Source organism: Bufo bufo, chromosome 1 (assembly GCF_905171765.1).
Source record: "Bufo bufo chromosome 1, aBufBuf1.1, whole genome shotgun sequence".
NCBI classification, from domain to species: Eukaryota; Metazoa; Chordata; class Amphibia; order Anura; family Bufonidae; genus Bufo; species Bufo bufo.
Genome location: NC_053389.1, coordinates 589,906,968 through 589,930,121, shown reverse-complemented (window position 1 = coordinate 589,930,121; position 23,154 = coordinate 589,906,968). Strand labels below are relative to the sequence as shown.

Here is a 23,154-nt window from a genome sequence, read left to right as displayed (position 1 = left end):
AAACCTGCCCAAGAGGATCAGAGCCAAGGCTGCTGAAGCGGAGGGGGCCTGAACTAGTGAACATGACTTCTTTTCATATTTTAACACCATTCTTGCCTCTCCACATTTTTTTTAACTTGGACAACTTCTTTGAAACACAATCAGATCTAGAAAGCTGAATGAAAGTCTAATGCTAACTGATACCATTTAATGCAACGATTGTCCAATTAGTTTAGAACAGTTATATATATATATATATATATAAAAAAAAAAGTCTAGTATAACTTAATATATTATATTGGTTATTTTGTCTGGCTCTAGCTTTAAAAAAGAGGACTAACACTTACAATGCACAGCAGACAGCCTCACAATAATTGACACAATCTGTTTTTAAATATATAAGCATACCTTTAGTCCAGGAGGTCCTGCAGGACCCATAGATCCCTGTTTTAAAAAAAAACAACACATATGTTACTATAATTTAACATATTTCATATAATTCTGTCAAAAAAATCTATTGTGGAGTGAAAAGGAGAGAAGCGATGCCCCCTAAGGTTAGATGTTGAGGTTTGCAGTGTCTGGCCCATTGCCCATAAGGAACTGTGTTCTCTGTTTTAAAATGCATGCTGCAACTGCCTTCTGTATTATCTCCCTATGACCCATAAACATGAAAGATAGAAGGAGTAGTAATTCAGGAAGAAAAGGGACAACTTTTATATAGTAAGTTGCCTTTAAAATAATGGGGAGGGGAGGGATAGATGCTTAGAATACTGAAATGATCTGTATTACACAATTGTCTTGATCACAAGTGTATATGTAAACTTATGCAAGTTATGTACTACGGATAACCTTGTAACTTTGTGACAAAAAATTAATAAAAATTATGTTTAAAAAAAAAAATGATGGAGTATGAGATGGACTGACTTTCCCTCAAATTACAAGACAAAAAGTAACATTCATTAGTATTGAAGTCCCTGTAAATTGTATGCACATCAGACCTAACTTTTATTCTTGAATTACATTTCCCACAATACACAGTTTATTTGTCTACACTTTGTGTTTATTACTATTGTATATGTAAAACTGCTACCTGGCTACATCTATATTTTCTGTTACTGTATCTGATTAATCACAAAATATCCTAGTTTAACTATGGACTAGGGTGGCCAGAGGTCCAGTTTTAGGCCGGGCAGTCCGGTTTTCAGATTCCCTATCCTCCGTCCTGCGCAGGGCTTGGACAGACACAAGGATGTCCTTTTGAACAGATCACTCTCAGACAGCTGCACAGTGCTGTCTGAGCGTGAGCTGCAGGGAGAAAGTCACCCTCTCACCCCCTGGCACAAAGTTGATTTTGCCTTAAATTTTTAAATCCCTGTCGGCTGTGGAGTGGGAGAGGGCATGGCTTAGCTGAGCCTAGGGGCAGTGTTTTTAAGTCTGTCTTTTGAGGGTGGTCTGAGTGGCCACCCTACTATAGACCCCCCTGTAGTTGTGCGTCCTTTTGCAAGAACATAATAGCCAATAAAATCTCCAACATATTAGAACATATTAGAGCAGTTCCCTAATGTCTTTTTACTAAATCTCTGTTTGCTTACCCCAACACGAAACATTCGCAGATATGCTAAGACTAAGAGCACTACAAGCACTATTTTTCCAATCATAACAAGACTGCATGTAGCACTACCCTTTCTATTTAAATGATGAAAACCATGTCAGAACACAAAGTTGTGCACTGTAAGTCAATAGATCCACTAGGTGTCAGTGGTCTCTGGCAATACTTTGTGGTTTCCATATAACAGAATGGTCTGCCCCAGATTATTAAATGGCTTTTCCATGATTTTCTTTTAAATCCCCCACCCAACAGCCTGATCTGTGAAAGGAACTACACTTACCTGCTCCCTGCTGCTCGGTCAAGGCTCTGTGGGGCCAGGGTTACCTTTGCTGCACTTCTACTTCCTGCACATATGGGGTCACATGCAATGCAGCAGCCAATGACTGGCCTCAGTACGGATGTGTCGACAACTGGTATGTCACTGCTGGATCATGTGCCACTTGGGGGACACTTCCCCACTGAGGCCAATCATTGACTGCAGTGGCGCACATGACCCCATCCATGCAGGAAGTTTACATGTGGGGGCTTGAAGTGCAACAAAGACAGTCCAGGACTCATTTAGCCAGAACCAAGAAGCAGGGCAAGTATAGTTCCCTTAAAAGGTCACGCTAGGTGGGATTTAAGAAAAAAAAAAATTGTGGAGAGCTCCTTTAAGACATGAGCCCTACATTTTACTCTTAAATGTATAACCAATCATTAGTTATAGATTATTAAATACTATATATCACAGTCAGTTTATTATATTAAAAAAAAAATCAATGTACAGGGTGGGCCATTTATATGGATACACCTTAATAAAATGGGAATGGTTGGTGATATTAACTTCCTGTTTGTGGCACATTAGTATATGTACGGGGGGAAACTTTTCAAGATGGGTGGTGACCATGGCGGCCATTTTGAAGTCGGCCATTTTGAATCCAACTTTTGTTTTTTCAATAGGAAGAGGGTCATTTGACACATCAAACTTATTGGGAATTTCACAAGAAAAACAATGGTGTGCTTGGTTTTAACGTAACTTTATTCTTTCACGAGTTATTTACAAGTTTCTGACCACTTATAAAATGTGTTCAATGTGCTGCCCATTGTGTTGGATTGTCAATGCAACCCTCTTCTCCCACTCTTCACACACTGATAGCAACACCGCAGGAGAAATGCTAGCACAGGCTTCCAGTATCCGTAGTTTCAGGTGCTGCACATCTCGTATCTTCACAGCATAGACGATTGCCTTCAGATGATACGAGATGTGCAGCACCTGAAATTACGGATACTGGAAGCCTGTGCTAGCATTTCTCCTGCAGTGTTGCTATCAGTGTGTGAAGAGTGGGAGAAAAGGGTTGCATTGACAATCGAACACAATGGGCAGCAGATTGAACACATTTTGTAAGTGGTCAGAAACTTGTAAATAACTCATGAAAGAATAAAGTTACGTTAAAACCAAGCACACCATTGTTTTTCTTGTGAAATTCCCAATAAGTTTGATGTGTCAAATGACCCTCTTCCTATTGAAAAAACAAAAGTTGGATTCAAAATGGCCGACTTCAAAATGGCCGCCATGGTCACCACCCATCTTGAAAAGTTTCCCCCCTCACATATACTAATGTGCCACAAACAGGAAGTTAATATCATCAACCATTCCCATTTTATTAAGGTGTATCCATATAAATGGCCCACCCTGTAGAACTTTTTGCGGACAGGTAAATCATAAACATCTAAACATAAAAACACTACTCACCTTTTCTCCTAACATTCCCTTTAAGCCAGGTATTCCGGGAAAACCAATTCCTGCATCTCCCTGAAAAAATAATCAGATGAAGTATATTTTTTCCATAGTTATATGTTAAAAATGTAATATTCTTCATATTTCAAAATCTTATAAAAAAAAATAAAAAATAACTGAAAATAGAGTATTAGTGCTTATTCTCAGATATAGTTTTTGGTGCCATGCTTACTAAGGTAATGTAGAGAAATCCAATATCTTTTTCTTTGCCTCAGAGTATATTTTTTGTTTTGTTTTGTTTTTTCGCAGTGTTAGGGACTGTTCATGTCAAGGGATTTCTAATATTTTGACAGCAGGGAAATAATGACCTGGAAGCACTATACTTGCTACTGGAACCATGGTGACTCCATTAAAGTCAGAGGTGTCATCAGAATTCACCAATGTCCCTTTTAATGGATGTAGCAAAGCTCTTGTTCCTCTATTATTAAGGAAGTCAATATACTAACGCATACAAAGATTTAAATGCTTATGCAACTGATCTTGCTCCGTTAATAACATTCCATTATTTCATATGCAGACTTTACCTTTTCTCCTTTTATTCCTTGAAGTCCTGGGAGACCATCAAGACCTATTGGACCTGGCAACCCAGCTCTCCCCTGTATTCAAAATATTAAAGCAGAAAACCTGTTAAGAAAAGAATGCTACATTTGCTGAAAGAGAGAGCAAAACCATCTAACTTTTCTCTGCTTATATAGTCCAGGTTCCTGTCCACATAAGAAGTGGAAAATGTCACATGACTGTGATGGAGTTCAGGAAAACGGGGCATTACAGATGAACAGTCACTATGAGTAAGTGATAGCATGTGATGTTTTCTGTCAATTGACGCTGAAAATTGCAAAACTGGAATACCCCTTCAAAAGGGTATCATGTAGAGAAAGTTAATACAAGCCACTTACTAATGTACTGTGATTGTCCATATTGTCTTCTTTGCTGGCTGGATTCATTTTCCCATCACATTATACACTGATCGTATTCGTTTCCATGGTTACGACCACCCTCCAATCAAGCAGCGGTGGCTGTTCTTGCACACTATAGTAAAAGGTACCAGCCTCTCTGGTGGCCAGGACCGCGGGATTGCAGGACGGTTGCAACCCCTAGAAACGAGCAGTGTATAATGTGATGAAAAATGAATCCAGCCAGCAAAGGAAGCAATATGCACAATCACAATACATCAGTAAGTGGCTTGTATTAACTTTCTCTACATGATAAATGCTAGTTGCTGAAGTGAGACAACCCCTTTAATTATCAGTCACCCCGTAGTAACTAAACTGTCAATAACAGGTCTCAAGACGATAATTAAAATGGTCACAAATTTGACCCAAAGATATAATTTAATTCCAAAATTTTTAGACGTAGGAGCCAAAGACACCCAAGTGATTTTATTAGCAAGCAACCCATGCAGCTCCCAGTAGAAGGACCATGGGTGCTTGCCACTATATACATTCTATGTTATTTTTGAGTCTATCAATATGCACTAAGCTCCCAATGTCCCCCTATGGGTGGCTGTAGATACGTAGCTGTAATGTAGAGAACATAAGCCTATACATTGCCGCTGCTAAGCCCACAGTCTAGTGTAAAGACTTTCTATATTTTGCCTCTAATAATTTTGATTTACAATTTGGCTACCAAAAATATAAACTGGCTTCTATATTTTTAGACTTAGGAGCCTAACATACCCAAATATTTCTTTAAATGCTGGAGTCCTAAATAAGTTAGTGGGTAAACATAAATGTATAACAAATATGGCAAAAGTGACACAAGTACATAACATGTCAGAAGATGGATAATACCAAACTTACAGCTTCTCCCGTTTCTCCTTTATCTCCTTTTAATCCAGGTTTTCCACGGGGACCCTATACAGATTTGGTTTACTATATTAGTATTTCAAAAGACATTTAGGTTTTAGGTCAGATTTAAAGTGTAACTACCATTCTATTTTTAGTTTTAAATGTGTAGGGCCAGTGATACTAACCATTTTTGTAATATACTTTAATTACTGAAATCATACATTTCTATTAGAAAAATAGCTGTAAAGTGGCCCATTTTGAGCCTTAGTAACTCTCCTCTGTCTTCTTAGTAACACAGTCAGTGTTGAGCAAGTCTCCACTGTGTTGTGAACAGAAGACAAAGGATCGTTGCTGAGGCTCAAAATGGGCCACTTTAGAGCTATTTTTCTAATAGAAATATATGATTTCAGTAATTAAAGTATATTACAAAAATGGTCAGTATCACTGGCCCTACACATTACAGAAATAAAAATAGAATGGTAGTTACACTTTAACAAGTGAATAAACTCTTTGCACAGTATGGTATTTCTAGTGTCACAAGTAGGGATGAGCGAAGTTCATATTTTGAAGTTCAAGTTCGTGTTCGTGTTGTGGTAAATGCTGAATTGCGTTATGGATTCCTTTACCACGGACCATAATGCAATTCCATGAGGGAATGCATAACAGAATGCCTCTATTCATTACGTCATAGTAGAAGTCTATGGCCTGCATAACAGATCTGTCCGGTTTCCGTTATGTTTTTTTTTTAAATTATAAATATTTAATTTTTTTATTCCTTTCATGATACAAAATTAAAATGCAATTTTGACAATACAAAATCTGAGTTCATCAATATACACTCTGCAAAGACAGTCATTATAGTAAATTATAAATCACTATAAACAGAAACAGTACAAAAATAGTAAGTAATCTGTTCTATTTTGGGGGATTACAGAACTCCCCTCTAAGCTTCATATTACATATGCTCAGACCTCTCATTGTCTATTCAAATTAAGTTATCCCCCAGCTTAAATCAGCCACCCCCCTCAATCCCCCCACCCCATGATGGTTGTCTCGGTGGGCACTGTAAACGATCCCCCCTGAGGGGTATACATTATTTTTCATCTCTCTCTCTCTCCTTCCCCACCACCCCCAGCCGGGCGACGGCACCACCCATCAGCGACTGACTGCACCACTTATTGCATATTCCTCAAACCTCTCGATCTTTACCAATAGATTTTTCCACTCGATATTATTGGGTGCTCTTTTAGAGCCCCGCTCTCTTGCGATAATAACTCTTACCGCCATAAGACCTCTTATCCTACCCTTTTTTTCCTTTTTTCCCTAATTAGTAATGGGATACAAAGAATGAAATATAATACAACTGGCGCTTCACCGTATATATGAGATCGCAGCGGTGTTTATAGCAGTCCCGTACCTGCTATGGAGGGTATTGTGCAGACGAGCTGTACGAATGCCTAATATATGCAAATAAATGTAACACTGCGCGCTACCATTGAGTGAATAGATTATATTAGAATAACTAGCCACAAACTGGATGAAACCATCTACCACTCTGGCATACAATGCCGCAAAAAAACACTAGATGCGTATAGGTCTTACCTTAACGCACATGTGTTTGTAGCGGTGCAATGTTCTGCAGCGGTCCTCCTCTTGTATTCTCTATGCAGAGTGAGAGAAGTGGATCCAAGGGGAGGGGATGGCCAGCATGGACCGGTGAGTGTTTAAAATATTGTAAGTATTGGGAAGCTCGCCCCGGCCGGTGGCAGAGTATTCCCGTTACCTGTGGATTAGTGCTCACGTCTGAGCCAGTGACGTCACCGCTAGTGAGTTACGGGTTGTAGTGGGAGTCAAACTTCCAACGCGTTTCGAGTACGGGCGGTACTCTTCATCAGGGAACGTTACACCCACTCCGTGTATTGTCGTTATTTATAGTGCATGCTGAACCTACTCCTCCCCATAGTAATTGTTACTAATCAAAACCAAATAGTTCGACTTCAGAGTTGAGGCCCTTTGGCAACATAGTATCTAAATTGAATATCCATTCTGTTTCTTTCTTGGATTGCTTTTTAATAAAATCTCCTCCACGGGCGTCCATTTCTATCTTCTCTATGCCCAAAAAAGACATGCCTTCTATTTTTCCTCCATGTACCTCAGTGAAATGCCTGGATAGGGGGTGTTCTGTTGATTTTTTTCTAATATTATTCATATGTTCGCTTATCCGTATTTTTAGTTTCCTTTTGGTGCGTCCAATATATAATTTGTGACAGGGGCATTTTATGGCATAAATAACCCCTTCTGTATTACAGGAGATATGACCCCTAATCTCCTGGTCGAAACTACCCTCATGATTACTAATATGTTGTGTTTTCACTGTATTTTTTGCTGTATTTTTACATGGGGCACATTTTTTACACGGGAAGAAGCCCTGTGGGAGATTACTCTGAATGCTATTCTTTTTCATTAGTATACCTGCTCCTTTGCTAGTTGAGGCAATCTTGTTGCCTATATTAGTTGCCCTTTTATATATAAAGACTGGTTTTGCTGGTATGAGGTTGCCTATGATTTTATCCTCTTTCAATATATCCCAGTATTTCCCTACGATTTTTCAGAGGATATGGGTTTGTATATTATAAGGGATAATAATAGGTGGTATTTTCTCCTTCATTTCTGATTCTCTTGTTTCTTTGTTTCCACTTTTCTATTATTTATTAGTTTTTCTCTTGTTATCAGCTTTATTTCTTTTTTCTGTGCTTCCACTATTACCTGATTATATCCCTTCGCTGTAAAAATTTTTCCCAAGATTTCTGCCTCGTTAACATATTCATTGGTCTCAGTACAGTTTCTTCTAAGGCGGAGAAACTGACTCCTGGGTATATTGTCCAGCCATCTGGGCAGATGACAACTACCTCTATTAATGTAACTATTGGAGTCTGTTGGTTTTGAATACGTTTTGGTACTAATGTGATCCCCTGTGACATAAATAGTGAGGTCTAAAAAATTAATTTCCTGATTGCTATGGGTCAGGGTAAAATCCAAATAAAATTCATTTTTATTAATATAATCTAAAAATACCTTTAGTGCGTCTTCCCCTTTATCCCAAATAAAAATAACATCATCAATGAAGCGCCGCCAGAGGACGAGACCCGCCCGGAGCTCGCCGTTGGGGTATATGTGGTCCGCCTCCCACCTACCAACGTAGCGGTGACGTCACTGGCTCAGACGTGAGCACTAATCCACAGGTAACGGGAATACTCTGCCACCGGCCGGGGCGAGCTTCCCAATACTTACAATATTTTAAACACTCACCGGTCCATGCTGGCCATCCCCTCCCCTTGGATCCACTTCTCTCACTCTGCATAGAGAATACAAGAGGAGGACCGCTGCAGAACATTGCACCGCTACAAACACATGTGCGTTAAGGTAAGACCTATACGCATCTAGTGGTTTTTTGCGGCATTGTATGCCAGCGTGGTAGATGGTTTCATCCAGTTTGTGGCTAGTTATTCTAATATAATCTATTCACTCAATGGTAGCGCGCAGTGTTACATTTATTTGCATAGTAATGGGATACAGCCCAGGACAGCCACTTCCGGTTTCAGTGGGAGGGATATTAGGGACTCTGCACTTAGGAGACCAAAAACCTCTCTCCAAAAGGATTTCATTTTTAAACAGCTCCATATCAGATGCATATAGTCGGCAGCCTCTTCTCTACATTTCCAAAAGTTTGATTTTCGTTCTTTGTAAATCTTACTTAGCAGTAATGGAGTCATATATATTCTATGGATAATATTAAAATAAATTATCCTAAAATTACTAGAAATCGTTGCCCTTTTTATATTTTTATATATATTCCCCCATTCTATTGTGTTTAATCCTATATCCTTTGCCCATTTTTCCTCACTATTAAACTTTACAATTTTACCCAACCCCTTCCTTATTATCCCATACACTTGAGAGATAGTGACCCTGGTTGTCGTGCATTGATAACAAAAATCTATAAATTCATGCTTTGTTGTGGTGAAGTATTCCCTATTTTGTGTAGCTTCAAAAGCGTGTTTTAGTTGGTAATACCGAAACCGACTCATTGAGTCTAAATTTGTTCCCGGACATAACTCTTTTAGTGCTCTTATTTCCCCATTCTTAACTAACTGTGATACATAAATAATACCATATTTTTCCCAATACTTATATTCTGCAATTAGTTGAAATTCTCTCATATTGCTATTACACCACAAAGGTGAAAAATGTGAAGTGTTCAAGATTCATAGTATTCTTTTAGTTTTCCCCCAAGCCAAGTCAACCATTCGACATATTGGGCACTTTTTCCCTTTATTTTTAATAAATCTTGTCTCTAATATGCTAAATATATTATATTTTGGACCGTTATGGTTTCCGTTATGTTGGAATCCTCTCCTGCACAACGGAAACCGGACGGATCCGTTAGCAGGCCATAGACTTCTATTATGACAGAATGAATAACAGAATGCCTCCAAAGGCATTCCGTTATGCATTCCGTCATGGAATTGCAATATGGTCCTTGGTAACAGAATCCATAACGCAATTCAGCATATACCCCAACCCGGACACGAACTCGAACTTCAAAATATGAAGTTCACTCATCCCTAGTCACAAGAAACAGTGATGGCAAGCATAACTGGTCTCCTTCATACAAATAAATAGTTAAAGTTAGAGAAAGCAAACAACTAAAAACCTTTAATCAACATTTAGTAAAAGACTCAGAAAGGCACATACAGTATTAGTGGAAAGACTAAAGTTAAAGGGGTTGGACACTATCTGGTTATTGTTGACCAACATATACAGTATATAAGATGATTATATGACACTTACTAATATATCCTTTGTTGAAATTCTGCACCATTTTCTATATTTCATAGGGTATACAAAGTCTTTTGTACTGTTCACACAGAGGTCTTGTCCATAAAATGGCCGCTGATGGAGGGTCATGTGACCAGGCAAATTACCTCCATGTGATGTCTCCTCCATTCAGATACACTGCACCTTCTATCTGCACTTGTTCTGTTTGGAGTTCAGTGCAGGTGCAGTGTATTTGAATGGAGGAGACATTATATGGAGTTGATTTGCTGGTCACATGACCCTCCACCAGCCTCCATTTTATGGACAGGATCTCTGTGTGGACAATACAAAAGACTCTGTGTACCTTATGTAATATAGAAAATGGTGTAGAATTTCAACAAAGCCTATATTAGTAAGTGTCATATAATCATTTTATATACACATTGGTCAACAGTAACCAGAAAGTGGCCAACCCCTTTAACTGCAGCATTTTCAAATGTAGAGTGGCCCACATTTTATTTTAAAGAGGACCACTCCTGACATGTCTGTTTAAGTGAACAACTGTATTGCACATGAAATTCTGAGGCATCTATTCTTAGGATTTTATGCTGTAATTCCTGTTACAAGTTTATAAAAAAAAAAGGTATAACTCAGTGTTACCATTTGTGTGTCCCTGCACAGTGTGACACTATTCAATCAGTGCTGTCAGTGTCATACTGTGCTGGGACACACCCCCAAACTGGTAACACCCAGATGGACCTTAATTGCAAATATCAAACATCTAGTAGAAATAATAGAGTAATGATTCAACATGATATCATTACAACAGATTCTAATAATGTTGTACTTTGCACCAGTGGGTTTGGAAAGTGAAGTTGGAGAGTATTGCTTATCATTCATTAAAAGATTAATGCCACTTAATAAATGTCTGGGAATGAAATAGATGTCTGCCTGTTTTGTTTTTTTCATATCTGCTATAAACGGCCCTCTATATGTTCCTATATTTTTTAGGATCTCCATTTGATTTTTACTATCTCAAGTTTAATTACACCCAAAGTTATTGCCAATTTTCTAGTTTGATAACAACAGGAAAAAAATTCACAAAGCTCACCTGGGTCCCTGTTTCACCCGGTTCACCCTATAATTAGAGTATGAAAAAAATCAAATAGTGACTTAGAAATTAATATAACTTCAACAGCATATTTGAGTTACTATTTTAGATTAAGGTTTTGTACAAGACCCACATAAAGTGATTAAGAGTTTTTTGTTTTTTTTCTCTGGTTGTCCGATAAGGCCCCTTTCAGATGAGCAAGTTTCACACTCCGGACACGCAGCATGAGTATGCGCCAGCCCCCGTCCTGAGCTCCCAGCACTGATGGGGGTCGCATAGCATTATATTGATTTATGATGCCATGTAACCCTTAGGCCTCTTTCAGACGGGCGTTGTGGGAAAAGGTGTGGGTGCATTGCGGGAACATGCACGATTTTTCCGCGCGAGTGCAAAACATTGTAATGCGTTTTGCACTCGCGTGAGAAAAATCGCGCATGTTTGGTACCCAAACCTGAACTTCTTCACAGAAGTTCGGGCTTGGGATCGGTGTTCTGTAGATTGTATTATTTTCCCTTATAACATGCTTCTTTGCTGTGTGCAACAACAGGACCTGTGGTGACGTCACTCCGGTCATCACATGGTCTATCACATGATCCATCACCATGGTAAAAGATCATGTGATGGATCACCACAGGTCCTGTTGCTGCACACAGCAAAGAAAGAAGTCAGAAGAGATGCCGGCTCCGCGATCAAGTGGATTAAGGTGAGTTAAATTATTATTATAATTTTTTTTAACCCCTCCAGCGCTATTTTACTATGCATTCTGTATTCAGAATGCTATTATTTTCCCTTATAACCATGTTATAAGGGAAAATAATAATGATCGGGTCTCCATCCCGATCGTCTCCTAGCAACCGTGCGTGAAAATCGCACCGCATCCGCACTTGCTTGCGGATGCTTGCGATTTTCACGCAACCCCATTCATTTCTATGGGGCTTGCATTACCTGAAAAATGCACAAAGAGGAGCATGCTGCGATTTTCACACAACGCATAAGTGATGCGTGAAAATCACCGCTCGTGTGCACCCCCCCCATAGAAATGAATGGGTCAGGATTCAGTGCGGGTGCAATGCGTTCACCTCCCGCATTGCACCCGCGCGGAATACTCGCCCGTGTGAAAGGGGCCTTAGAGGTCTGGAATGTATAGGATAACACTGGCATAATGCAACTCGCTCATGTGAAACCAGCCTAGTAGTCAATAGTTCATAATCAGTCAGATTAGCCATGAAGATAAAGCGACTGTTGGCATTTATTTTCGCTGAAATTAGATTTATGACTTACTCTTCCTGGGCAGGTGTTCTATAGGAGATCTGAACCCTACCCCATGCGGGCCCCACCAGGGGACGTCAGTCACACTCAAACCTGCTTCTTGTTACATATCATTATATAAATGATAGAATGGTGACAAGGCTTATATACAGTGATACAGAATAAACAAACTGGATACAAACTTTGCAATGCACACAAAAAATGGTGCAATTTCAAACACAGCCCAATTTAAACATTTACACAGCGCAGAACTGACACATTCAAAAAATTTGATGTGAATCAGCAGCACATAGTAATTGTTTTTCATGTCAGATTTAGTATGTTAATAAAGAAGATATTTAACATACCTTGATGGAAATTCCTGGGGGTCCTTGTGGCCCAGGAAATCCTGGAACACCAGGAGGACCTGGAAGTCCAGGGGAACCCGGATGACCCTTTGAGCCCTATAGATATAATGAGTAAAAGTACAAAATCAAGTAAACCATACATTGTCCAAAACGTGATACCCGATAATTTTTATTCTATGCGCACACAGATAAATAAGAAGGACAATGCAGGAAAAACTACATAAACTTATGCAACTGCTATATAACACAGTAGAGTGCAACTTATACTTACAGGGGATCCAGGAATGCCACCAAGCCCAGCCAATCCATCAACTCCTCCCAAAACATAGCCAGGCTCCCCCTACACCAAGAGATCATGTTTTACAAATTTAAAAAAAGACTGATTTATGATTGCAAAAACTACTACATAAATGAAGTTTAGCAATAATATATGCAATAACTGAAAAATGAAAAGAAGATTATATAAAAGAAAAACATGTACAGTAGACATAAACAGAGGCTGGAATGAAAAAGGAGTCAAGCTAAAACCATATTTATTTTCCAAGATACAGCAGCAACAAAGAAAAATGGATGTATGCAAAAAGGCATCATTGACAAACCTTGTCTGATGCTTTAAAGGGGTTGTGCAAAAGTGGGTTGGGCGGGGGGGGGGGGGGGGGGGGGCTTTGCTCTAAAACCCTACTTAGCCGTACCTGTAAAGGGAAGCTTACTTACTTGGTTCCTGGAACATGCTCCCGATCCTTTTCCTCCCGGCCTGCAATGCTCTGCTAGGTTGCCTCACTGAAAACACCTGGGTTTAAGCCACCTGCAGCCAATGACTGGCCGTGGTGGTAACCGGTTCACCTTATGTCATGACAAATGGTTCCCCCCATTCTTGCACAACCCCTTTAATGTTTGATTTAGTAATATATCAATATTTTTACAAGAACTCAGGTAGAAATCCTTCTTCATAATCTAAAACATGAGTCTTTTTTCACCAAACGATTAAACTATGAGCCTACTCTTTTAAATATTTTAGCTTATCCACAGCTCATCTAATTTTATTTTTAAAATATTTGGGTTACTATGGCAGTTACAGAAATTAAGTCTATGTTAGTTCCTGAAAGAGCTGAGCTTGCAGTCAAAAATGTCTGGGATGGGAATAGCCAATTATACTAATTGCAGGATAAAGCAACAAAACTTACTCTGTCCCCTTTTGGTCCAGGAGGTCCCGAGTAACCTTGAGTTCCCTAAGATTAATAAAATGTAGCGTAATAAATTGAATATTAATAATTAAGAAAACAATAAGCATATTTTAACCCTTTCCTGACCGCCCAATGTAAATTTAAGCCAGCGGTCAGGCATTTAAAAAACGGCGCTCACTGGCATGTGTAGCAGGCGCTAAAACTGCACCCGGCACTAATGTCCGAGACCAACGATAATGCCAGTCGCAGACTTTTAATCCTTTAGATGCAGTAGCCAAATGTGACCACGGCTTCGGGATGCCCTAAAACCCAGAAGCGTGCGCTTCTCGGTGTGCTCCAGATCCCCCCTTCGAGGATCAGGGTAGCAGGAGAGGGTATGCAGCATCCCCTGTCCTCCTGTGTGACAGGAGGCTGCTGCTTATTAGTTTCTATGGAGCCCCTGTGGCAGGGGCCTATGGGAACATACTGTAGTACAATTCTAATTGACTCCAATGCATTAGCATAGGAGTCTATGAGACAAGAAATCTCATGATTGCTTGTTATAGTTCCCTGTGGGAACTATATAAAGTGTAAAAAAAATGTTTTTTTAAAATAAAAATTTAAAATCTAAAAATGTAAATCATTCTTCCCCCCCAATACTATTAAAATATACGTACAGAGTCACTCTGTTCTGAGTTACAGAGGGAGTATTGGATGGGGGAACACCTCTATGATAGCCATATGCCATAATAACACATATGTATAGGGGTGGTCTTCATTAGACAACCCTTTTGAATAAGATTGCGTTAGAAATTTGTCCCCACTCCATGAACACATAACAGGCTGGATCCAATGTCATGCTGATTGAACATGTGTAATGTTTCATTTTATGTTTTCTTAATATTGCCATAATATTTACCTAGCTTTAATTCATAAGAGTACTTTTTTGTATATCATTGTATGCAATTCAGTTAGTCTCCATTATTTTATGTCTATTTTAATGCCAACTTTAGTAATTGTAAAGACATTTTGTTTGGCAGACATTACAAAGAAGGGTTTTGTTTTTTCAGAAACCGCACCACTATTGCCCATGGGCTGTGTTTGGTACTGTAGCTCAGTTCCTTTTGCTTCAATTGGGATTTTTTTGTTTTCTGAAAAAAAATTATTACATCAAAGCAGTTAATATATACTTACAGTATCTCCTTGGAAACCTTTATGACCCTAAAAAAGAAAAACAAATGTTTACAATATAAGGTTAATATTCAATCTTCTAATATATTGTTCACCTTTTATTTATATACAGTATGTACTGGTAAATGTATAGAAGATAGATAGATATGAGATAGATATAGATATGAGATAGATAGATAGATAGATAGATAGATAGATAGATAGATAGATAGATAGATACTGATCTACAGCTCTGTAGTATACAAGTAAAAAAGGTGCAGCACTCCTTATAGATTCCAAATTTCTAATCAAAAGTAGTGGTTTATTATTCAATGCACAAACTGCAATGTTTTTTAGCCCTATCACAGGCTTCAGAAGGGTCCTGTGATATAACTGAAACATCGCTGTTTGTACACAGAAAAATAAACTAATGGGATAAATCCATTGGGATTCTTGCTACTATACATATATATACGTGAGTGATGGCATATCGCTAGGAATTGGCGAGCTCAGGATACAAGTAGCTGTGCTGCAGACCCATAAACAGCGGGTGGACAAAAGCAACACTGTGCAGGAAGAAAAGCCAAAAAGTCAGAATGCTATGGCATATTGCAGGAATAACAAAAGGATTTATATCCTGACTTCAACCACTGCCCATTTGCCCTTTTTGTATTTTCATAAAAGCACACAAAAACAATTGCATACATAGATTGGAATTATGTATTCACCATCAAACCTGGTGGACCTGGAGGTCCTGTTCTACCAGGACGTCCTGGAAGGCCAGGAACCCCGTCTTGGCCAGGTAGACCCTAGAAGAATTAATATTTAGTGGTAGATTCTTTAAAAAAAGCACATAATATAAGAAAATGTAATAAACTCATAATATTTTCAGAAATCATTTTAAAATGTTCTTAAAATTAGTACATATGAGAAAGTAATGAGTTGTAAAGTGCATGTCTTGAACACAATAGTTTTAATGATTATGCAATTTTTGTATCAATATGTTTATTAATTTTGAATGGTGTGCGTGTATTTTACATTTAAAAACATCTTGCGATTTAGGTTTAATTAAAAATGTTGCTTCGTTTGGCTTCTATGGCTTCCATTTGGACATAAATCAGGTCATGAAAACAGGAGCAGAAAAAAAACATCTGCACATCGCCATGACTCCCTTGTGAAAGTAGTTATATTTCAGTCTGGATATACTGTATCAAATGATATCCATTATAGAATAAACAGGTTTTGAACATATTCATTTAGCAATGTCAATCTCATATTACCCGTTCTCCTTTCTCTCCTTTTGAGTTCATGTTGAAGAGGTCCAAGCCCCCAGTCTGTAGACCTGTGAAAATCTTTAGAAAAAATGTATATATCAAATACATAAAGGTAAAGGCACAATGTAGTATATATTTATGGTAAAACGGTAATGATACATGTCTATACATAAAAGTCTAAATTAAAGTCAGTAGAGGATAAATTGAGCACACTTTACACAGTTATTTTACATTTTATGCAAATTTGAGACCCCAAATGGTTAATACAATGGAGTCTTCTTTAATATCGAAATATCAAAATACATTGAGGGCTTATTCACACGGCCGTTTTTCAGCTGTTCTGTGCATTGGGGGCCGCAATTTGCAGTCCCCAATGCACGGACACCATCCGTGCAGCTGCCGCAAGGGATCCAGTGCATTGGGGGCCGCAATATGGGTACCGCCAGACGACAGTCATGTGCATAAGCCCATATGCAGTATTTAAAGATATAATACCATTACCAACATACATTCTGTCCTGGAGGTCCTTTTTCACCCTGTAGGAAAAAAATAAGCATAACATTTTATTGTGAAATGCACATTTGGATCTATAGACTTCGGAAGAGAGTATTCTCACACACAAAAAAAAAATTGGTTTTAGAAATCCCATACATTCCAAAACGTACCTGTTCCCCCTTTTCACCCTGCAGAATAAAAATATATGTATAAATTTAATTATATCTTTTAAAATCTAAATTACACAACAAAGACATGTTTGCTATTAAGTTGCTTATTCCAGCGTAAGACATTAAACTAAATCACTTTGAAAACATATACTCCAAATAAAATGTGGTGCCAGCTGGTTGCCAACTTTTCAGCACTCCTTCCAGCATTCTGAAACATACACTAAATGAGCACCTTTTTTCACTTCTGCACAATGAAAAATATACAGTATGATGCAGCATACATAAGAACTGTCTATTATGTGTATGGCCTGCTCTGTAAAAACAATACGAATGTACTTGTAGATGAGCAGTAAATTACTTTTGAACATGTTGATGTACATGGTCCCACTGGCTGCTTGGGAGGTTTCTCTTCATTTTCCGTCTCTGTCTTGATAGACTACAAAAAAAGAGAATATTTGCAGTCATCTTAATATGTGATAAGTCATTAACCGAATAAGAGAAACATTTAGGGATTCATTTACATTCAGAAATACGTCTATATTAGGTGTATCACAAAGATTACTTTTACTGCAATCTTTTAGTTATCACTCGTGTCTCCTCCTGAAGAAGCAAAACCGCGAAACGCGCGTTGAGGGGAAGTTGACCATTTTACGCCTGCACCTTGGTAAGTTACTGACAGAAAGAGTTTTGTCATATGATATTATAGTGTACCACATTTATAGGAATCATGTTTTAATGAGGTGAAGTGTGCAATAATTCTGGGTATGGTCTGGAGGCGGCTTGTAATGGTCCAACATATGTGGAACCTACCCAGCATATTGAGTGGATACACTACATTACTGTTTATACATGAAATAGATGTGAGTAATTATAGGTCTTTGGCATCCTTATTGGCACTATGTAGTTAAGAATGGTGATTGTATTATGGCACTACTTTATAGATTACCTACAGTTATTATGAATTGAATTGTATTCTAATAATATTCAATAAAATTTTAATTATTTTAAAAGGAATTAAATATTACTCATTTTTGGTGGATTTCACTGCAATCTGCGACTTTTCCCCATCCATGCCAGGTCTAAAAAACTGGGCGTGGGCAGGGAAGGGGACGGGCAGACAGGCCCATCTCATTAATTATTTTCTATGCCTGTTGTAGGCGTAGAAAATGGTCTAAATGTAAGCCAGCAAGGAAGCTGGCATACATTTAGCCTGGCGCTGGATACGCCAGAGTTATGTAGAGGACGGTGCCTCTACATAACTTTAGCGGATCCACCGCCAGTGCAGAGGCTTATTAAGACGCTAGTCTTAATAAATGACCCATTCAATTCTTTATAAAAGCAGATATTCTGACATGATTTTAGGTAATAGTAGTCTTAATTAATGGGAAACTGTCACCAATAAACTGTAGTGCAATCGGCAGACAGCATGTTAAAGAGCAGGAGGAGCTGAGCAGATTGATATAGCGTTTTATTGGAAAGATACAGTAAAACGTAATAATTTATATATTTAAGTATGTTTTTTTTTTACTTCAGTTGTACACGGGGCCATCCTATCAGTGATTAATAGCATTCCCTGTGTAAGTGTGTATACAGAGATAGCTATCAGCCACTGAAAGATGTACATGGGGGAGGTGTTATCAGTGATTAATAGCATTCCCTGTGTAAGTGTGTATACAGAGATAGCTATCAGCCACTGAAAGATGTACACAGGGAAGGTGTTATCAGTGATTATCAGGCCTCATGCACACAAACGTATTTTCTTTCTGTGTCCATTCCATTTTTTTTGTGGACCGTATGCGGAACCATTCATTTTAATGGGTCGCAAAAAAAAAACAGAAGTTACTCTGTGTGTATGTCCGTATTTCCATTCCGCTAAAAATAGAACATGTCCTATTATTGTCCGCATTACGGACAAGGATAGTACTGTTCTATTAGGGGCCAGCTGCTCTGTTCCGCAAAATACGGAATGCACACGGATGTCATCCGTAAAATACATACAGTCGTATGCATGAAGTGTGTATACAGAGATAGCTGTCAGTCACTGATAGTTCTACACACAGGAGGTGTTATCAATGATTGATGGTGTTCTATGTGTAAGTGTGTATACATAGATAGCTGTCTGTGACTGGTAATTGTACATTGGGGAGATGTTTTCAGTAATTGATAGCATTCTTTGTGTAACTGTGTATGCAGAGTTAGCTGTCAGCCACTGATAGCTGTACATGGGGAGGTCTTATCAGTAATTGATAGCATTCTTTATGTAACTGTGTATGCAGAGTTAGCTGTCAGCTACTGATAGCTGTACATGGGAGAGGTCTTATCAGTGATTGATAGTATTCTCTGTGTAAGTGTGTATACAGAGATAGCTGTCAGTCACTGATAGTTGTACACAGGGGAGGTGTCATCAGTGATATCATTCTCTGTGTAAGTGTGTATACAGAGATAGCTGTCAGTCACTGATAGCTCTACACGAGGGAGGTGAAATCACTGATTGATTGTATTCTCTGTGTAAGTGTGTATACAGAGATAGCTGTCAGTCACTGATATAGTATACATGTAGCTGAGCTAAAATTTACTCTGATAACACATGTCACAGTGTTATCTCGTGACAAAAGCCATTGAAATCCTTTGAAAAGGTCAATTACCATTTTCTTGCCATTGTTTACTTCACGCGTTAACCATGAAGTTTAGCTCGGCTACATCTGTAGCTGTACATGGGGTAGGTGTTCTCAGTGAATGATAGTATTCTCTGTGTAAGTATGTATAGATATTCACTGACAGGAGGTGTTATCAGAGATTGATAGTATTCTCTGTGTAAGTGTGTATACAGAGATAGCTGTCAGTCACTGGTAGTTGTACACGGGGAAGGTGTTATGTGTTTGATAACATTCCCTGTGTAAGTTTGTAAAGAGAGATAGCTGTCAGCCGCTGATAGCTGTACACAGGGGAGATGTTATCAGTGATTGATAGTATTCTTTATGTAAATGTGTACACAGAGATAGCTGTCAGTCACTGATAGCTGTATAGGGGGAGGGGTTATCAGTGATTAATAGTATTCTCTATGTAAGTGTGTATACATGGATAGCAGTCAGTCACTGATAGCTGTTCATGGGGAGGTGTTATCAGTCATTAATAGTATTCTCTGTGTAAGTGTGCATACATAGCTGTCAGTCACTGATAGCTGTACACTGGGGAGGTGTTATCAGTGATTGATGGCATTCTCTGTATATGTGTGTGTACAGAGAAAGCTGTACACGGGGAGGTGTTTATCAGAGATTGATAGTATTCTCTTTGTAAGTGTGTATACAGAGATAGCTGTCAGTTACTGAAAGCTGTATAGGGGGAGGTGTTATTAGTGATTGATAGCTTTCTCTGTGTATGTGTGTATACAGAGATAGCTGTCAGTCACTGATAGCTGTATAGGGGGAGGTGTTATTACTGATTGATAGCTTTCTCTGTGTATGTGTGTATACAGAGATAGCTGTCAGTCACTAATAGCTGTACACAGAGCAGGTGTTATCAGTGATTGATGGCATTCTCTGTGTAAGTGTGTATACAGAGTTTGTAGTCATTCGCTGATAGTTGTAAATGGAGGAGGTGTTATCATTGAGTGATAGTATTCTATGTGTCAGTGCATATACAGAGATAGCTGTTACTGATATCTGTATATGGAGATAGTCTTAAGTATAGAAAGAGCAGAGTAATAAATGTATAAATTATAAAGTTTTCCACAAAACTATATATCAATCTGCTCAGCTCCTCTTGCTTTATGACATGGTGCCTGCAGATTGCATTTCATTTTGTGGTGACAGGTTCTCTTTAACCACTTAAGGACCACAGGTTTATACCCCCCTAAAGACCAGGCCCTTTTTTACAAATCGGCACTACACTACTTTCACCGTTTATTGCTCGGTTATGCAACTTACCACCCAAATGAATTTTACCTCCTTTTCTTCTCACTAATAGAGCTTTCATTTGGTGGTATTTCATTGCTGCTGACATTTTTACTTTTTTTGTTATTAATCGAAATTTAACGATTTTTTTGCAAAAAAATGATATTTTTCACTTTCAGTTGTAAAATTTTGCAAAAAAAACTAGATCCATATAGAAATTTTGCTCTAAATTTATAGTTCTACATGTCTTTGATAAAAAAAAAATGTTTGGGTAAAAAAAAAATGGTTTGGGTAAAAGTTATAGCGTTTACAAACTATGGTACAAAAATGTGAATTTCCGCTTTTTGAAGCAGCTCTGACTTTCTGAGCACCTGTCATGTTTCCTGAGGTTCTACAATGGCCAGACAGTACAAACACCCCACAAATGACCCCATTTCGGAAAGTACACACCCTAAGGTATTCGCTGATGGGCATAGTGAGTTCATAGAACTTTTTATTTTTTGTCACAAGTTAGCGGAAAATGATGATTTTTTTTTTTTTTTTTTTCTTACAAAGTCTCATATTCCACTAACTTGTGACAAAAAATAAAAACTTCTATGAACTCACTATGCCCATCACGAAATACCTTGGGGTCTCTTCTTTCCAAAATGGGGTCACTTGTGGGGTAGTTATACTGCCCTGGCATTCTAGGGGCCCAAATGTGTGGTAAGGAGTTTGAAATCAAATTCTGTAAAAAATGACCTGTGAAATCCGAAAGGTGCTCTTTGGAATATGGGCCCCTTTGCCCACCTAGGCTGCAAAAAAGTGTCACACATCTGGTATCTCTGTATTCAGGAGAAGTTGAGGAATGTGTTTTGGGGTGTCTTTTTACATATACCCATGCTGGGTGGGATAAATATCTTGGTCAAATGCCAACTTTGTATAAAAAAATGGGAAAAGTTGTCTTTTGCCAAGATATTTCTCTCACCCAGCATGGGTATATGTAAAATGACACCCCAAAACACATTCCCCACCTTCTCCTGAGTACGGCAATACCAGATGTGTGACACTTTTTTGCAGCCTAGGTGGGCAAAGGGGCCCATATTCGAAAGAGCACCTTTCGGATTTCACAGGTCATTTTTTACAGAATTTGATTTCAAACTCCTTACCACACATTCGGGCCCCTAGAATGCCAGGGCAGTATAACTACCCCACAAGTGACCCCATTTTGGAAAGAAGACACCCCAAGGTATTCCGTGAGGGGCATGGCAAGTTCCTAGAATTTTTTATTTTTTGTCACAAGTTAGTGGAAAATGATGATTTTTTTTTTTGATTTTTTTTTCATACAAAGTCTCATATTCCACTAACTTGTGACAAAAAATAAAAACTTCCATGAACTCACTATGCCCATCAGCGAATACCTTGGGGTCTCTTCTTTCCAAAATGGGGTCACTTGTGGGGTAGTTATACTGCCCTGGCATTCTAGGGGCCCGAATGTGTGGTAAGGAGTTTGAAATCAAATTCTGCAAAAAATGACCAGTGAAATCCGAAAGGTGCTCTTTGGAATATGGGCCCCTTTGCCCACCTAGGCTGCAAAAACGTGTCACACATCTGGTATCTCTGTATTCAGGAGAAGTTGAGGAATGTGTTTTGGGGTGTCTTTTTACATATACCCATGCTGGGTGAGAGAAATATCTTGGTCAAATGCCAACTTTGTATAAAAAAATGGGAAAAGTTGTCTTTTGCCAAGATATTTCTCTGACCCAGCAGGGGTATATGTAAAATGACACCCCAAAACACATTCCCCACCTTCTCCTGAGTACGGGGATACCAGATGTGTGACACGTTTTTGCAGCCTAGGTGGGCAAAGGGGCCCATATTCCAAAGAGCACCTTTCGGATTTCACAGGTCATTTTTTACTAAATTTGATTTCAAACTCCTTACCACACATTTGGGCCCCTAGAATGCCAGGGCAGTATAACTACCCCACAAGTGACCCCATTTTGGAAAGAAGAGACCCCAAGGTATTCGCTGATGGGCATAGTGAGTTCATGGAAGTTTTTATTTTTTGTCACAAGTTAGTGGAATATGAGACTTTGTATGAAAAAAAAAAAAAAAAAAAATCAGCATTTTCCACTAACTTGTGACAAAAAATAAAAAATTCTAGGAACTCGCCATGCCCCTCACGGAATACCTTGGGGTGTCTTCTTTCCAAAATGGGGTCACTTGTTGGGTAGTTATACTGCCCTGGCATTTTCCAGGGGCCCTAATGTGTGGTAAGTAGGTAAATGACCTGTGAAATCCTAAAGGTGC

General features: G+C 38.7%; 1 protein-coding gene and 1 long non-coding RNA gene across 2 annotated transcripts in view; one reads left to right on the top strand and one right to left on the bottom strand.

The window, feature by feature from the left end:
* The window catches only part of LOC120986031 (collagen alpha-1(VII) chain-like), a 570,823-nt gene that overhangs the window by 410,392 nt on the left and 137,277 nt on the right, over positions 1–23,154 (bottom strand). Inside the window, exons 26-39 of the mRNA XM_040414311.1 lie at positions 17,328–17,405; positions 16,970–16,987; positions 16,814–16,840; positions 16,311–16,382; positions 15,759–15,839; positions 15,055–15,081; positions 13,882–13,926; positions 12,969–13,037; positions 12,698–12,793; positions 11,082–11,108; positions 5,165–5,218; positions 3,890–3,961; positions 3,321–3,380; positions 388–423 (exon numbers count right to left, since the gene is read on the bottom strand). Coding sequence (XP_040270245.1) covers positions 388–423; positions 3,321–3,380; positions 3,890–3,961; positions 5,165–5,218; positions 11,082–11,108; positions 12,698–12,793; positions 12,969–13,037; positions 13,882–13,926; positions 15,055–15,081; positions 15,759–15,839; positions 16,311–16,382; positions 16,814–16,840; positions 16,970–16,987; positions 17,328–17,405 — 762 coding nt within the window. The remainder of the gene's footprint in view (positions 1–387; positions 424–3,320; positions 3,381–3,889; positions 3,962–5,164; positions 5,219–11,081; positions 11,109–12,697; positions 12,794–12,968; positions 13,038–13,881; positions 13,927–15,054; positions 15,082–15,758; positions 15,840–16,310; positions 16,383–16,813; positions 16,841–16,969; positions 16,988–17,327; positions 17,406–23,154) is intronic.
* On the top strand, positions 19,679–20,518 carry LOC120984659. The gene is made up of 3 exons (XR_005775284.1): positions 19,679–19,692; positions 19,754–19,837; positions 20,483–20,518. It is a non-coding gene; the product is annotated as an uncharacterized LOC120984659 (long non-coding RNA).